Source organism: Coregonus lavaretus (genome assembly GCF_964263955.1).
Source record: "Coregonus lavaretus genome assembly, contig: HAP1_SCAFFOLD_497, whole genome shotgun sequence".
In the NCBI taxonomy this organism is placed as follows: domain Eukaryota; kingdom Metazoa; phylum Chordata; class Actinopteri; order Salmoniformes; family Salmonidae; genus Coregonus; species Coregonus lavaretus.
Window position 1 is genome coordinate 55,001 of NW_028157881.1, and position 17,500 is coordinate 72,500.

A 17,500-nucleotide genomic window follows, 5' to 3' on the forward strand; every position below is an offset into this window, starting at 1 on the left:
AGGCCGGCGGCACAGAAAGCGCGCCTCTGTTATATGTTCGGAGGCGTTGCAAAGGGGAGGGCGCTCGTTCTAGGGGACTAGGGAGGAGCGATTTCAAAGATGACGTGAAAGCAACTAACGTGCGCGGGAAACATACTCAAATACTGATATAGGCTATGTGGAACACAAGGCCAAACTGTGACAACTGGGAGATCAGCTAGTACACTGTGTCCCTCTCCTCATATTGTTGTTGTTGTTGTTGTTGTTGTTGTTGTTGTTGCACCTGATTCTACTCATTGAGGACTTGGTAATTTAGGTGACAGGTTGTTCAATCAGCTGTGGCTGTCCAGGCCTACAAGAAAAATGGGTCCTGTTGGGGGTAGCCTACTCTACCGCTGGAGTTGGGAAACACTGAAATGGAAGGGGGACACGCAGTGAGCAAAACTCCTAACCACATAAAAACACAGACACTTGAGATCATTAAGAGCTATAAGGAGTCCATCAACTACCTGGTCAGTCAAGTCATATAGGGGGGGATTTCATGGCCACCTGCTGGAGCAGAAGTCATGTTTGCCAACACTGGCCTTAAAATCATTAAATTTAGGAGCTATAAGGAGTCCATCAACTAACTGGTCAGTCAAGTCATATAGGGAGGGATGTCATGGCCACCTGCTGGAGCACAAGTAATGTTTGCCAACACTGGCCTTAAAATCATTAGGAGCTATAAGGAATAAATCAACTCATCATTCAAGTCATATAGGGAGGGATCTTAGCACCACCTGCTGGATCAGAAGTACCCTTCACCGTAGGCACAAGAGAGCCATCATCTCTCAACCGGTGCAATTTCCATAAGTATGTGGTAATAAAACAAACAACGACAGCTCCTCATATAGGCAGTGGTTTCACACATTTTTCTCCAAGATGTTCAAACGTTCATAGATGACCAGCAGGGTCAAATAATAAGCACAGTGGTTGTAGAGGTTGCAACAGGTCAGTCAGTACATCAGGAGTAAATGTCACTTGTTGTTAGTGTTGTAGTTCCTATTTCTACGGTGTTGCCTACCTGCAGCAATCATGATTTACCTGCAGTGTTGATTGCAATTACGTAATTTGTCAACTCATAATAACAGATGTTTTGCAAACCGTTGATGTTTAAATAAATGGATTCCCGGTGTCCGGATACCTTTTCTCTTAAGGGATGTGATTGAGTGAATCCAAAGTAAGTTGGTCTAAATACATAATAGGATGAATCATTCAGGTAAAATAACACAATGTCTATTTGAGTCGAATCAACGTAATATAATCCTTTTTACGTCTCTATCATCTTTACTCAATGTATTGGACCACATCAACTCAACTTACTCAAGCTTATCTACTCATAAAAACAAGCAAAAAGATCTACTCAACAATATGACGTGTGCTTTTGTTGACTGTAATAGCTTGAGTACATTCCACAAAGTCATTTTTTACAGTGTATCTAAAGACACGTTTGTTGTGGTGATGCACTTTTTCTTTGACGTTGAACTTGCATTGAACAGACAAATCCATTTCGTTACAACCCTTTTGTAGTATGACTTAGGAATATTTGTTGATGATCCTAATGTCTATGCGTGAATAGTGATTGGTTGTTGGTGAAATATTGCTGAGAACCCATCATTTCCTGGCCTTTTTTCACTATTGAGCTATTTTGAAACATTTGTTTTGCTATTGGATTCATAATGGTGACCTGGGACAAGTAATTAGTGAAACCAGAGTTCAGCAGTTGCCATTAAAGCGATCGAACCAAGTCATCCTAATAGGCTAGTATTAGCCTAAAGCAGGGTTTCCCAAACTCGGGCCACATTTTGGGAGTTTTTGCCCTAGCACTACACAGCTGATTCAAATAATCAACTCATCATCATCAAGCTGGGAGTATTAGAATCAGTTGTGGAGTGCTAGGGCAAAACGCAAAACGCGCACCCCTTGTGGACCCCAGGACCGCGTTTGGGAAACGCTGGCCTAAAGAGCAAATGCTGAAAGGGACTCACCATGAGGTGCAGTACCCACATTTAACCACAAGATGGCCTCCGTGCTCCATTGTAAAGTTTGGGCCTCTGCATGAGTCTCTCAGCAGCACTGCAACATGGGACTTTCAAAGTAAGTTGGCATGCAATGTTTTTTCTGGACTGCATGCAAGGCTATTATTACACACAACTAATAGTGTCAATTATTCATCTGAACACAATTCTTGTTACTATTCGGCCTATATTATCACTCGTTTCTTTTTCCCCTCCTTTGTAAAGCATTTTACTGTGTTACTATATAGTTCAAAGGAAGTGGATGATGCCAGATGGTTGTGTATATACACACACACAAACATTGAAGCTAGACTTCAGGCAACTAAAAAGGTGCAATACGTAGCTTTTAGACGTGTTAGTGAACAACATACATGGTGGCTAATGTAGAGGTGCGTGTATACATGGAACAATTGTGCCTTTTTGATGGAAATATGGAGGTGGCTCTTAAAAGAGCCTTTGGGGGATATTCGAGTTCAGGTCATCCTCATTTATGCGCGCTCTCCGCGAATACGGCGGGCCAGCTGGATGTCCTTGGGCATGATGGTCACCCGCTTGGCGTGGATGGCGCACAGGTTGGTGTCCTCGAACAGGCCGACCAGGTAAGCCTCGCTAGCCTCCTGTAGGGCCATCACGGCGGAGCTCTGGAAGCGCAGGTCGGTCTTGAAGTCCTGGGCGATTTCTCGCACCAGGCGCTGGAAGGGCAGCTTGCGGATGAGTAGCTCAGTGGACTTCTGGTAACGACGGATCTCTCTCAGAGCCACGGTGCCGGGCCTGTAACGGTGAGGCTTCTTCACACCGCCGGTGGCCGGGGCACTCTTGCGAGCAGCCTTAGTGGCGAGCTGCTTCCTGGGGGCTTTGCCACCGGTGGATTTGCGAGCGGTTTGCTTGGTTCTGGCCATGGCGCTGCTCTGACAGTCGGGAGTATAGCCTCGAAATGCCTATGTGAAGTTTATAAAGCCGGCAGTGGCGCCTGCTGATTGGACACCATCTCCCCACCACCCCGATTGGCCCGTTTCGCAGGCCTCCTCCGTTGGCCATTGGACGGGAGGCCCGGCCTCTCCAAAACTCAAACTCCCGGTGCGCGCGCAATAGGACGCCGCCGGCCCTTTACGCGCAATAATAGTCGCCAAAGTCAAGAGTGACAGCTTATAGGCACGTATCATCTAATGCTAGCCTGCTATGGCAAATGAGGCCAAGTAGGTGTTGTTGTTCATGCAAGGCCTCATGTGGGCACAGAATGTCGAAATAGTTGTGTATACACCCACTCAATGTATTGCGGTCATAGAAACGATTAGTTACCGGAGTGTAACTCCAGTTCTATGAGTGGAGCGGAGCCCCATAGGGGAGCTCTGCTCCTAGTGGTTTACCCTCTGCCCTAAGGCAGATGCAGCCTGAAGCAAAATTATGCACACACCTACAGCCAATAGGAGTACAGGTGTCCCTATATAAGGAACCCCGTTCCCTCAATCTGCCTCCCGAGATATTATCTTCAGCGAGACTAGAGAGGGTCGGTAGGGCCTTAAGTCCTATGGGGCTCCGCTCCACTCATAGAACTGGAGTTACACTCCGGTAACTAATCGTTCTATATCGTGGAGCTCCGCCCCATAGGGGAGCTCTGCTCCTAGTGGTTTAAGGCGGAGCGAAACGCTCCAAAATGTACTCCCTGCCGAGCCTAACACTTCCCATTAAAAATGAAAAGGTCAAGCCCAGCAATGGCTGCAACCAATTCCCGCAGTACTGCGACTAAAAACCCATCAGGGCGTCACAATATACCGCGTCATCGGTTATAGACCCGCCCCATCTAGCTCAATGACAATGTCAAATGGCTATTGGGCAGATCAATAGAATAGACGCCGTGCTAATCTGTACTAGCAGATAGCCGTGCCTCAATATTCTATGGAACAAAATATACCAGTCATACTAAACTGGACCTCAGATAGATGACCTCACATTCTGTCCCCTCAGTACATGTTTCTATATGCTGACACTGTCAGCCAGGAGACATGCCACAGAATATGCTCTTCATCCAAAGCGGACCTGATAGAGACCAGTCTATCATCCTGCTTCTCCCTCCTCTACCTCAAGATTCTCCTTCAGCTGTGCTGAGTGCAATCGAGATTGGAGTTAAAGGGCTTATCCTTGACATAAGTCTTCCTAACCAGAGCGGACCTGATTGGAACCTGTCCAAAGTCCTGCTCTGTCCTCTTTTTCTAGCTCAAGAACGCCTTTCAGCTCTGCTGAAATTCGATCGAACAAAAGAGTTAGAAAACATGTCCATAATATGTTACTTCTAATAAAAGCGGACTTATGACCTTATTCACAATCCTGCTTTCTTTCTCTATTCTGCTCAAGATCTCCCTTCAGCCACGCTGAGTACAGACCGAGCCAAAGAGTTAGAAGACATATCCAACAGATAGAAACGGATAAAAGGAGACGGTGTCGACCATGACGCTGCTCTACAAATATCCTCTACCTCTGTTCCTCTGAAAAGAGCAGTAGAAGCTGCTACTCCACGAGTGGAGTGCGCTCTAATACCCTGAGGCGGTTGTTGCCCCGCCGCCTCGTACGCCGTCTCAATGCCTTCACAAAGCCAATGAGACAAACGCTGTTTTGAAAGTGGTCTACCCAATGCAGCCGCACCGTGACACACAAACAGCTGAGGCGATGACCTAACCGCCTCTGTGCGCCTAACGTAACACGCCAAAGCGCGTACTGGGCACAGACAGTGAAGCTTTTCCTCACTCCTCTCCCCATGGGGAGGGGGATGAAAAGCCCACAATTCCACGATCTGCGATCTATATGCACTGTTAATAACCTTCGGCACCAATGCCGGGTTAGGACGTAACACCGCTCTGCTCAGATCGCCATTAATGGCTAGGCAGTCGGGTCTCGTCGACAGTGCACACAAATCGCTGACTCGTTTAGCAGTAGTCAAGGCGAGCAACAGCGCCGTCTTGATAGACAGCATCTTGAGGGGTATTTGATTCAATGGCTCGAACGGCGACTTACATAGCGCTTCGAGAACCAATGCCAAATCCCACTTGGGCAGCGTAGCTCTAGGCCTTGGCCTAAGCCGTTGCGTTCCCAATAGGAAACGTTTCACTAACGGGTGACTGAACACACTTTTTCCGTTAAACCCTTCATGACCAGCTGAAATTGCCGCTGCAAACACTCGAATAGTGGAGGGCGATTTCTGCCTATCAAACATAGACTGTAGGAATGAGAGCACACTCTCTACCTGACAGCTCATGGGGTCCACGTCCTGTGTATCACACCATCGTGAGAAAACGTTCCATCTGCTGGTATACAACCTATAAGTGGAACCGGCTCTTGCGCCCTGTATTGTTCTGATCACTGCATCAGACAACCCACGGCGCTTTAACCTGTCCCATTCAGGAACCAAGCCTTCAGTGGTTGGCCGATTATGGGCCATTGCCCTATCGAGCCTCCCGCCTGAATCAACGCGTCTCGTCGATGTGGAATTGGCCAGGGTGGCGCAATCAACATCTGACTCATCTCTGCAAACCACGGAGCCCCCGGGCGATCGGGCGCTATCAGTATCACTGACAGCTCCTCTGACCTCACCCTGGCTAGCAGTGGGAGAATGCAAGACAGCGGAGGGAATGCATACAGGAGAACTCTCGGCCACGGGTAGTGCGCGAATGCGTCTCTTCCCAATGGCGGTTCGTCCTGGTTTCTCAGAGAGAACCATAGGGGACACTGCGCGTTCACACGTGACGCGAACAGGTCCACCTCGGCTCTCCCGAATTGTTCCCAAATCTGTAGAACAATGTCCGGGTGCAGACACCACTCGTCGTCTCGAGGACCCCCTCTTGACATGATGTCTGCCCCTACGTTCAAGTAGCCCGGAATGTGTGCTGCTCTCAACGAGCGAAGGTGCTTGTGAGCCCACAGCCACAATTCCACTGCCGCCCGATGAAGGGCAGGAGACCTGACCCCTCCCTGGCGGTTTATGTGAGCCACTGTGGTTCGGTTGTCTGACCAGACCAACACATCGCGACCCCGAAGGGTAGACGCGAAGTGGGTCAAGACCAGTCGCACCGTTTCCAACTCTAGGAGGTTGATGTGACGACCTGATTGAGGCCATGCACCTCCTATCGCTTGAGACTGACATGTCCCTCCCCATCCAGTCAGAGAGGCATCTGTAAACACTGGAATGTAGGATGACACCTTGCCCATCGGGACTCCGTGCGTGAGAACGCACGGGTTCCGCCAATAGTCCAGGTCTGCTCTTAGCGAGAGAGGAACCACCACCAACCGATGACGTTGACGCACTGGGTCTAGTCTTAGTTGGGCGAACCACCGCTGTGCTTTGCGCATATGCAGAAGCCCTAGCGGGACCACAGAGTGGGCTGCCGACATGAGACCCAAAAGTGACATGATCGATAGCGCCGTTACTGTGTGATTCGGACGACACTTCCTCAGGGCTAGTAACAATGCTGCCCTTCGAGGGTCCGAAATTCGCGCCCTCATCATAACAGTGTCTAGCTGTAGTCCCAGGTAGACAATCTGATGACTGGGCCAAGGTGCGCTCTTTTTCCAATTCACAGCAAACCCCAGACGCGTGAGATGAATCACTGTCTGTGTCGTGTGTGTGAACGCCAGCTCTGCTGACGGGGCGAGAATCGACAGGTCGTCTAGGTAGGCTAATAGCCTTATCCCTTGACGACGCAGCGGTTCCAATGCCGCCTCCACACATTTGGAAAACGTCCGAGGTGCCAGGGCGTACCCAAACGGCATCCTCGTGAACTCGTACGCCACCCCTTGAAAGGCGAACCGCAGAAACTTTCTGTGACGCGATTGTATCGGCACATGAAAGTACGCGTCCTTTAGGTCTATGCTTGTACAAAAATCTCCCTTCTGAACACATTCCAGTAGGCGTTTTGTCGTCAGCATTCGGAAGGGCCGTTTGGTTATGCTCTCGTTGAGAATGCGTAAATCCAAAATCGGCCTCACTCCCCCCGTCTTTTTTGGCACTAGGAAATAGGGCGAGTAAAGCCCCTTGTTCCTTTGCTCTCGGGGAACTACTGTGACCGCCTCCTTCGCCAAAAGTTCCGTAATCTCTGATTTCAGAGCGGCTACTTTGTCTGGCGTTTTCATCACCGTTTCCACCACTCCCTTGAACGGGGGTGGGGTCCGGCGGAATTGGAGGGCATAACCCTTCTCTAACGTCTGTTCTAGCCAGCGTGAGAGGGTACAGCTTTGACGCCACTGCCAGCAATGCAGAGAAAGCGGGTGCGCACGAAGCTGTGGTGCATCCAGTAGGAAGGACCTGTATTCCTCTATGGCCCTTGCCGCCGCTATTCCCCGACACTGGGTTGGTGGAATAGCCCAAGGTGGGCCCCCCTTGAAAGGGAGAGGACACATCAGCTCGTTCTGGGTGAGTCGGGGGCTTTGATACGTTGGTTACGACCGTAACTCCAGTAATCTTGCCCTCCGTGAACGCAGCACGGGTCTGAACTGCGCTGTCTGAGGTACTGGCCTGAGACAGAGCGCTCTGCCCGGAAAGCGATTGCGTCGTCATGTCATTGTCTGACTGAGACTGCCGCTTAACATGAGACCTATCCTTTACAGAATCCAATAGAATCTGAAAGGTGTGATCTCTGACTGACACCACACGGTGGTGCCACAATGCCTCTTTACTGGTCTTAGGCGGCTGCTCAGCGACACACTCAATGTGTGGCGAGCTGCGCTCATAGCCATGGGCATTGACACGTTCAGAATAATTTGGAGGCGTCCATACCTTGGTGGTATTCCCGCTCTCCGTGAACGTCGCACAGGTCTGATCTGCGTTGACTGAGGCATTGGCCTGCAGCAAGGCGTCATTCCCAGCTAGCGGCAGCGCCTTCATGTCACATTGGGACAGAGGCAGTTGCCTGCTATGTGAGACCTTTACTGCAGAGCTCCTAGGAGTCTGCAGTAAGAGATCTTTATTAGGTGAGCTAAGGCTGCGCCTTGCTACCTTTACCCTTTTCCTCTCTTGAGCGCGCTCAGCTACACACTCTAAGTGGGTTGAGCTACACTCAAGATGGTGAGGGAGAGACATAGAACGTGAAGTGTTCTTAACCTTATGGAATAAAAGTCCTTCTTTGACAGTGTCAATGAGAATCATCTCTTTATTCACATATTTATAAAAACAGCCCTCCACGCCCTGAACAGTGGGGTGGGGGGGAACAGTAGGCCTCTCTGCGTCACGCGCCGGGCCGTCTTCTGCTCTCTCCCCCTCGCCTCGTCAGAGGTGCCGCCTTTTCTGGGACACCTTCTGGTGCTTCCAGGCTGGCCTCTGGACGACCTCCTTCTCCGGCGGGACCGACGTTGTCACCGTTGCTGCTGGAGGGGCCGAGCCCGCTCTCCCGCTGCTCTGGGTGTGCGTCTGTCGCCTGGCCCTTCGCCTCCCAGCTGACTTGTTGGGGGCGTTGGAGGTGGACGGGTTGGTTGGGGCTCTGCTGGCCTTCATTGCCAGTGGCAAATGTTTCGCCAGGTGCCTCCTCTCCTCGTCCAGTTTGGCGATGCGTTCGGTAGCGTCCTTCACAGCGAGGCCAAATAGCCCTTCGCTGGAGACGGGGGCGTTGAGCAAGGATGCCCTGTCGGTCTCCTTCATGGCCGTCATGGACAGCCAGAGGTGCCGCTCAGTAACCACCGAGGTGGCCATGGTCCTGCCCGCGCATATCGCCACCGCTTGCGTCAGGTGGAGTATGGCTCCAGAAATCCTGGAGGCCTCCTCCACTTCCTCACCGGTCAACTCTGACCTGCCCGTTGTGAGACGGGACAGGGAGGCCGCGAGGAGGGCGATGTTGTTCGCCGCTGCAACGCTCTGGGCTCCCAGCGTGAAGGATTTCTCAGCCAATTGGGCTGTGAACCTGTCCCTCTGTGCTGGCAGGGTGGCCTTCTTGGAGGCTGCCCAGGGACTCGAACCCGGCACTAGGTACGCCGTCATGGCGCCTTCGAGCCTAGGGATTCCCTTAGCTGCCCACTCGTATCCAGCCACTCTGGTGAATGGGGTGTACACTCTGGCCGGCGAACGCGCCGCCAGAGGTGCCCCCCACGAGCCCTCGACATATTTGCCCAGAGAGGGCAAGGCTGGAGCCATTGGCTCAGCCGCCCTTCTCGGCACGGAGTAGGGGCCGCCCTCCATCAAATCCACCTCCATTGGAGGGGGAGCTGGGGGCAGCGCAATCTCCAGTCGGGTGGCCGCCCTCTCAATGAGTCCGGGAAAGTCCGAACGCAGAGAGGCGGCCGCGAAGGACAGAGCCTCTGACCTGGCAGAGCTCATGTCATCTCCGCACAGGGAACCCTCAGACCTCACGCTTTCCGTAGGAAAGGGGGTCTTAAAGGCTGGCGCCAGAGCTCCAGATTGCCCCATTGGGACATCCGGCTCGGCGCTCTCCCCGTCATCCTCTGACTCAGCACTGCCCGCTGATGCCTCTGATCCAGAGGCGAGCACGGACATTGCGTCGTCGAGAGGGACCTCCTCTCTAAAAAACGTCCATCGCTGCTTTCTCTCCTTCATAGGAAGGAGAGCGCAGGAGGCGCAATTAGGAGGGTTGCCGAGACCTTCCTTGGCATGCAGCGGTCCCAAGCACACGAAACATAGGTCGTGGGGGTCCGAAGTAGCCATGGCGGTACAGCGGCATAGGGCCCTGAAAAGGGCCTTTGGGGGTGGATAACTTGGCGTGCTCATTTAGAAGACGTTGACGGCTGGCAGTCAACGACGAAATTCTTCTTGAGTCTTCTAGGCTTCTTCACTCTAGTCCAGTCGCTGAAGATAATGGGAGGCAGATTGAGGGAACGGGGTTCCTTATATAGGGACACCTGTACTCCTATTGGCTGTAGGTGTGTGCATAATTTTGTTTCAGGCTGCGTCTGCCTTAGGGCAGAGGGTAAACCACTAGGAGCATAGCTCCCCTATGGGGCGGAGCTCCACGATATAGAACGATTAGTTACCGGAGTGTAACTCCAGTTCTATGAGTGGAGCGGAGCCCCATAGGGGAGCTATGCTCCTAGTGGTTTACCCTCTGCCCTAAGGCAGATGCAGCCTGAAGCAAAATTATGCACACACCTACAGCCAATAGGAGTACAGGTGTCCCTATATAAGGAACCCCGTTCCCTCAATCTGCCTCCCGAGATATTATCTTCAGCGAGACTAGAGAGGGTCGGTAGGGCCTTAAGTCCTATGGGGCTCCGCTCCACTCATAGAACTGGAGTTACACTCCGGTAACTAATCGTTCTATATCGTGGAGCTCCGCCCCATAGGGGAGCTATGCTCCTAGTGGTTTAAGGCGGAGCGAAACACTCCAAAATGTACTCCCTGCCGAGCCTAACACTTCCCATTAAAAAATGAAAAGGTCAAGCCCAGCAATGGCTGCAACCAATTCCCGCAGTACTGCGACTAAAAACCCATCAGGGCGTCACAATATACCGCGTCATCGGTTATAGACCCGCCCCATCTAGCTCAATGACAATGTCAATGGCTATTGGGCAGATCAATAGAATAGACGCCGTGCTAATCTGACTAGCAGATAGCCGTGCCTCAATATTCTATGGAACAAAATATACCAGTCATACTAAACTGAACCTCAGATAGATGACCTCACATTCTGTCCACTCAATACATGTTTCTATATGCTGACACTGTCAGCCAGGAGACATGCCACAGAATATGCTCTTCATCCGAAGCGGACCTGATAGAGACCAGTCTATCATCCTGCTTCTCCCTCCTCTACCTCAAGATTCCCCTTCAGCTGTGCTGAGTGCAATCGAGATTGGAGTTTAAAAGGCTTATTCTTGACATAAGTCTTCCTAACCAGAGCGGACCTGATTGGAACCTGTCCAAGGTCCTGCTCTGTCCTCCTTTTCTAGCTCAAGAACGCCTTTCAGCTCTGCTGAAATTCGATCGAACAAAAGAGTTAGAAAACATGTCCATAATATGTTACTTCTAATAAAAGCGGACTTATGAACTTATTCACAATCCTGCTTTCTTTCTCTATTCTGCTCATGATCTCCCTTCAGCCACGCTGAGTACAGACCGAGCCAAAGAGTTAGAAGACATATCCAACAGATAGAAACGGATAAAAGGAGACGGTGTCGACCATGACGCTGCTCTACAAATATCCTCTACCTCTGTTCCTCTGAAAAGAGCAGTAGAAGCTGCTACTCCACGAGTGGAGTGCGCTCTAATACCCTGAGGCGGTTGTTGCCCCGCCGCCTCGTACGCCGTCTCAATGCCTTCACAAAGCCAATGAGACAAACGCTGTTTTGAAAGTGGTCTACCCAATGCAGCCGCACCGTGACACACAAACAGCTGAGGCGATGACCTAACCGCCGCTGTGCGCCTAACGTAACACGCCAAAGCGCGTACTGGGCACAGACAGTGAAGCTTTTCCTCACTCCTCTCCCCATGGGGAGGGGGATGAAAAGCCCACAATTCCACGATCTGCGATCTATATGCACTGTTAATAACCTTCGGCACAAATGCCGGGTTAGGACGTAACACCGCTCTGCTCAAATCGCCATTAATGGCAAGGCAGTCGGGTCTCGTCGACAGTGCACACAAATCGCTGACTCGTTTAGCAGTAGTCAAGGTGAGCAACAGCGCCGTCTTGATAGACAGCATCTTGAGGGGTATTTGATTCAATGGCTCGAACGGCGACTTACATAGCGCTTCGAGAACCAATGCCAAATCCCACTTGGGCAGCGTAGCTCTAGGTCTTGGCCTAAGCCGTTGCGTTCCCAATAGGAAACGTTTCACTAAAGGGTGACTGAAAACACTTTTTCCGTTAAAACCTTCATGACCAGCTGAAATTGCCGCTGCAAACACTCGAATAGTGGAGGGCGATTTCTGCTTATCAAACATAGACTGTAGGAATGAGAGCACACTCTCTACCTGACAGCTCATGGGGTCCACGTCCTGTGTATCACACCATCGTGAGAAAACGTTCCATCTGCTGGTATACACCCTAGAAGTGGAACCGGCTCTTGCGCCCTGTATTGTTCTGATCACTGCATCAGACAACCCACGGCGCTTTAACCTGTCCCATTCAGGAACCAAGCCTTCAGTGGTTGGCCGATTATGGGCCATTGCCCTATCGAGCCTCCCGCCTGAGTCAACGCGTCTCGTTGATGTGGAATTGGCCAGGGTGGCGCAATCAACATCTGACTCATCTCTGCAAACCACGGAGCCCCCGGGCGATCGGGCGCTATCAGTATCACTGACAGCTCCTCTGACCTCACCCTGGCTAGCAGTGGGAGAATGCAAGACAGCGGAGGGAATGCATACAGGAGAACTTTCGGCCACAGGTAGTGCGCGAATGCGTCTCTTCCCAATGGCGGTTCGTCCTGGTTTCTCAGAGAGAACCATAGGGGACACTGCGCGTTCACACGTGACGCGAACAGGTCCACCTCGGCTCTCCCGAATTGTTCCCAAATCTGTAGAACAATGTCCGGGTGCAGACACCACTCGTCGTCTCGAGGACCCCCTCTTGACATGAGGTCTGCCCCTACGTTCAAGTAGCCCGGAATGTGTGCTGCTCTCAACGAGCGAAGGTGCTTGTGAGCCCACAGCCACAATTCCACTGCCGCCCGATGAAGGGCAGGAGACCTGACCCCTCCCTGGCGGTTTATGTGAGCTACTGTGGTTCGGTTGTCTGACCAGACCAACACATCGCGACCCCGAAGGGTAGACGCGAAGTGGGTCAAGACCAGTCGCACCGTTTCCAACTCTAGGAGGTTGATGTGACGACCTGATTGAGGCCATGCACCTCCTATCGCTTGAGACTGACATGTCCCTCCCCATCCAGTCAGAGAGGCATCTGTAAACACTGGAATGTAGGATGACACCTTGCCCATCGGGACTCCGTGCGTGAGAACGCACGGGTTCCGCCAATAGTCCAGGTCTGCTCTTAGCGAGAGAGGAACCACCACCAACCGATGACGTTGACGCACTGGGTCTAGTCTTAGTTGGGCGAACCACCGCTGTGCTTTGCGCATGTGCAGAAGCCCTAGCGGGACCACAGAGTGGGCTGCCGACATGAGACCCAAAAGTGACATGATCGATAGCGCCGTTACTGTGTGATTCGGACGACACTTCCTCAGGGCTAGTAACAATGCTGCCCTTCGAGGGTCCGAAATTCGCGCCCTCATCATTACAGTGTCTAGCTGTAGTCCCAGGTAGACAATCTGATGACTGGGCCAGGGTGCGCTCTTTTTCCAATTCACAGCAAACCCCAGACGCGTGAGATGAATCACTGTCTGTGTCGTGTGTGTGAACGCCAGCTCTGCTGACGGGGCGAGAATCAGCAGGTCGTCTAGGTAGGCTAATAGCCTTATCCCTTGACGACGCAGCGGTTCCAATGCCGCCTCCACACATTTGGAAAACGTTCGAGGTGCCAGGGCGTACCCAAACGGCATCCTCGTGAACTCGTACGCCACCCCTTGAAAGGCGAACCGCAGAAACTTTCTGTGGCGCGATTGTATCGGCACATGAAAGTACGCGTCCTTTAGGTCTATGCTTGTACAAAAATCTCCCTTCTGAACACATTCCAGTAGGCGTTTTGTCGTCAGCATTCGGAAGGGCCGTTTGGTTATGCTCTCGTTGAGAATGCGTAAATCCAAAATCGGCCTCACTCCCCCCGTCTTTTTTGGCACTAGGAAATAGGGCGAGTAAAGCCCCTTGTTCCTTTGCTCTCGGGGAACTACTGTGACCGCCTCCTTCGCCAAAAGTTCCGTAATCTCTGATCTCAGAGCGGCTACTTTGTCTGGCGTTTTCATCACCGTTTCCACCACTCCCTTGAACGGGGGTGGGGTCCGATGGAATTGGAGGGCATAACCCTTCTCTAACGTCTGTTCTAGCCAGCGTGAGAGGGTACAGCTTCGACGCCACTGCCAGCAATGCAGAGACAGCGGGTGCGCACGAAGCTGTGGTGCGTCCAGTAGGAAGGACCTGTATTCCTCTATGGCCCTCGCCGCCGCTATTCCCCAGCACTGGGTTGGTGGAATAGCCCAAGTCGGGCCCCCCTTGAAAGGGAGAGGATACGTCAGCTCGTTCTGGGTGAGTCGGGGGCTTTGATACGTTGGTTACGACCGTAACTCCAGTAATCTTGCCCTCCAGGAACGCAGCACGGGTCTGAACTGCGCTGTCTGAGGTACTGGCCTGAGACAGAGCGCTCTGCCCGGAAAGCGATTGCGTCATCATGTCATTGTCTGACTGAGACTGCCGCTTAACATGAGACTCATCCTTTACAGAATTCAATAGAATCTGAAAGGTGTGATCTCTGACTGACACCACACGGTGGTGCCACAATGCCTCTTTACTGGTCTTAGGCGACTGTTCAACGACACACTCAATATGTGGTGAGCTGCGCTCATAGCCATGGGCATTGACACGTTCAGAATAATTCGGAGGCGTCCATACCTTGGTTATACCTGTAACCCTGGTATTCCCGCTCTCCGTGAACGTCGCACGGGTCTGATCTGCGCTGACTGAGGCATTAGCCTGCAGCAAGGCGTCATTCCCGGCTAGCGGCTGCGTCTTCATGTCACATTGGGACAGAGACAGCTGCCTGCTGAATGTGAGGTATCCTGAGATAAGCCAAGACGGTGTCTTGGTATCTTTCCTCCCTTCACCTCCTGTGTGCGTTCAGCTCTGCACCTCTGGTGGGCTGAACTACGCTCAGTGTGGTGAGTATTAGCGCGTTCAGAAAGAAGTGGGGGCGCCGATACACTGGGAAACTTCGTCACCGTGGTAATCGGGCCCTCCGTGAACGCAGCATGGGTCTGAATCGCACTAACCGAGACCTTAGTCTGCGATAGTGCGCCATCCCCAACTAGCGGCTGCGTCATCATGTCTCCTGACTGAGACTGCAGCCTGCTATGAGAGGCACTCACTACAGTACTCCTTGGAGTCTGTAATGTGAGTTCTCTTTGAGATAAACCAAGACGGCGTCTAGGTATTATTCCTCCTTTCACCTCCTGTGTGCGTTCAGCTCTGCACCCCTGGTGGGCTGAACTACACTCAGTGTGGTGAGCCTGGGCGCGTTCAGGAAAAGGTGGGGGCGCCGATACACTGGGCACCTTCGTGACCGTGGTAATCGGGCCCTTCTTGAACGCAGCATGGGTCTGGGTCGTACTAACAGAGACCTTAGTCTGTGATAGTGCGCCACCCCCAATGTGGTTATTATCAGCGCGTTCTGAGAGAAACGGGGGCGCCGATACGTGGTTACGCCCGTAACCGTAGTAATCAGGCCCTCCGTGAACGCAGCACGGGTCTGAACTGCACTGACTGAGGCGTTAGCCTGAGACAGAGCGCCGTCCCGGATAGCGGTCGCGTCATCATGCCATTATCTGGCTGAGACTGCAGCCTGCTATGTGAGACACTCACTACGGCACTCCTAGGAGTCTGTAAAGTGAGGTCCTATAAGGTACACTTAATACCTTTTATATACCTGCCTTATGTGTGCATTCAGCAACGCACCATGGTGGGCTGAGCTGCACTCATAGTGGTAAGAGAGAGAGCGAGAGTGAGGAAGGTCGAACGCTCTCGGATGTATTATGGAAAAGGGGGCTCTTTCTTGACAGTGTCAAGTAGAGCCAACTCTTTATTACACACATCAACAAAAAACATTCTCCTCCATACACTCAACGGTAGAGTGGGGGGGGACAGTGGGCTCGGTCACAGCAGGCGCTGTGCCGTCTTCCGTTCTCTCCCCCTCGCCTGTCATAAACGGCGTCTCTTCTGGCCGCCCTTCGGGTGATGCCAGGATGACGCTTTAATGACCTCTCTCGCCGGCACCTCTGGCGCTGCAGGGGGGGGGCGAGGCCCGCTCCCTTGCTGCTGGAGGCCGCCGTCTGACGCCAAGCTGTAGCGAGAGTAACGGCCGCCCTTCCTCATATCCACTTCCGGGTTGGAGGGAATGGGGGGCAGCTTAATCTCCCGCTGTTTAGCAGCCCACTCAATGAGACCTGAGAATTCAGGCACAGAGAGGCTGTGGCGTCATCATCCAGGGATGTAATGACCTCACAATTTCCCGAAGGAAAAGGGGTGTTAAACATCTGGGTCAGTGTAATGAATTGTTCCAATAGAATATTCATTTCTTCCCCAATAGCCCTGTCATCTCCTGAGTCAGTGCCCTCAGATGATGCCTCAGCTGAGACTAACACTGATAGCACATCCTCAAGAGGAATATCCTCCCTAAAAATGCCCAATGCTGCTTCCACTCCTTCAAAAAAGGAGGGCGCAGCTGGCGCATAGTGGGGGATTGATGAAGCTGTCCCTGGCGTGCTGTGCCTCTCAACCCACGAAACAGTGTCGGGGGGGGTCGACAGCCGCCAAGGGGAACAGCGACATTGAGCTCTGAAAAGAGCTTTTGTTAAATGCTTACCTTGGATAAGCTAGGTGTGCTCATTGTAGGAAGACGTTGATGGCTGGATATCAACGACGAGATCTTCCTGAGTCTTCTATGGCTTCTTCAATTCTAGTCCAGTCGCTGAAGATAATGGGAGGCAGATTGAGGGAACGGGGTTCCTTATATAGGGACACCTGTACTCCTATTGGCTGTAGGTGTGTGCATAATTTTGCTTCAGGCTGCATCTGCCTTAGGGCAGAGGGTAAACCACTAGGAGCATAGCTCCCCTATGGGGCGGAGCTCCACGATATAGAACCAGTGGCTCATATATAAAAATGGCTGTTGAGGGTGCACTCGTGAGTTTCAATTCGAAGCCACTATAGTATTGTTATTGTTATTACATGGCACTTGTAACACATCACAGCAGCCTGCCTCTGAACGGGAATAGCCCAGTGGCTCATATATAAAAATGGCTGGTGAGGGTGCACTCGTGAGGTCGAATTTCTGAGCCATTTTGGCCCTCTATTATATGCCTCTCCCTTCGCACACACCCAGAGTGGGACAATGTTGTGTGCGTAAAAGTAGCCTAGTGTGCGTAATTTCTTTTCCACGACAGGTAGTACATGGAAATCAATGCGCTTTCTATGGAAAGAGGTGGGTGGCTCTTAAAAGAGCCTTTTGTGGTACAACATGTATCGAGTAGAACACTGTTTGTAATAGGTTTACTTCTTCTTGGGGGCTGCCTTCTTGGCCTTGGCTGCCTTGGGCTTGGCGGCTTTGGGCTTGGCTGCCTTTGTAGCCTTCTTGGGGCTCTTGGCTGCCTTCTTGGCCGCTGCGGCGGGCTTCTTCACCTTCTTGGGGCTCTTGGCGGCCTTTTTGGGTGTAGCGGGCTTCTTGGCCTTCTTGGGGGACTTCTTTGCGGCGACGGCCTTCTTGGCTGCTACCTTCTTGGGCTTCTTCGCCGCGGCGGGCTTCTTGGCGGCCACCTTCTTTACTTTGGGGACTGCGGCTTTCTTGGCGGGCTTCTTCGCCTCGACGGCTTTCTTGTTGAGCTTGAAGGAGCCGGATGCACCGGTGCCCTTGGTCTGGACCAGGGTACCCTTG

At 52.1% G+C, this 17,500-nt stretch overlaps 1 protein-coding gene across 1 annotated transcript in view; it reads right to left on the minus strand.

The window, feature by feature from the left end:
- Positions 1 to 17,118: 17,118 nt before the first annotated feature.
- LOC311124742 (histone H1-like) overlaps positions 17,119 to 17,500 on the minus strand; it is a gene marked incomplete at both ends in the record, with an annotated part of 624 nt that continues 242 nt past the window's right edge. The window contains one exon of the mRNA XM_084198844.1: positions 17,119 to 17,500. This exon is cut by the window's right edge and continues 242 nt beyond it. Coding sequence (XP_084054970.1) covers positions 17,119 to 17,500 — 382 coding nt within the window.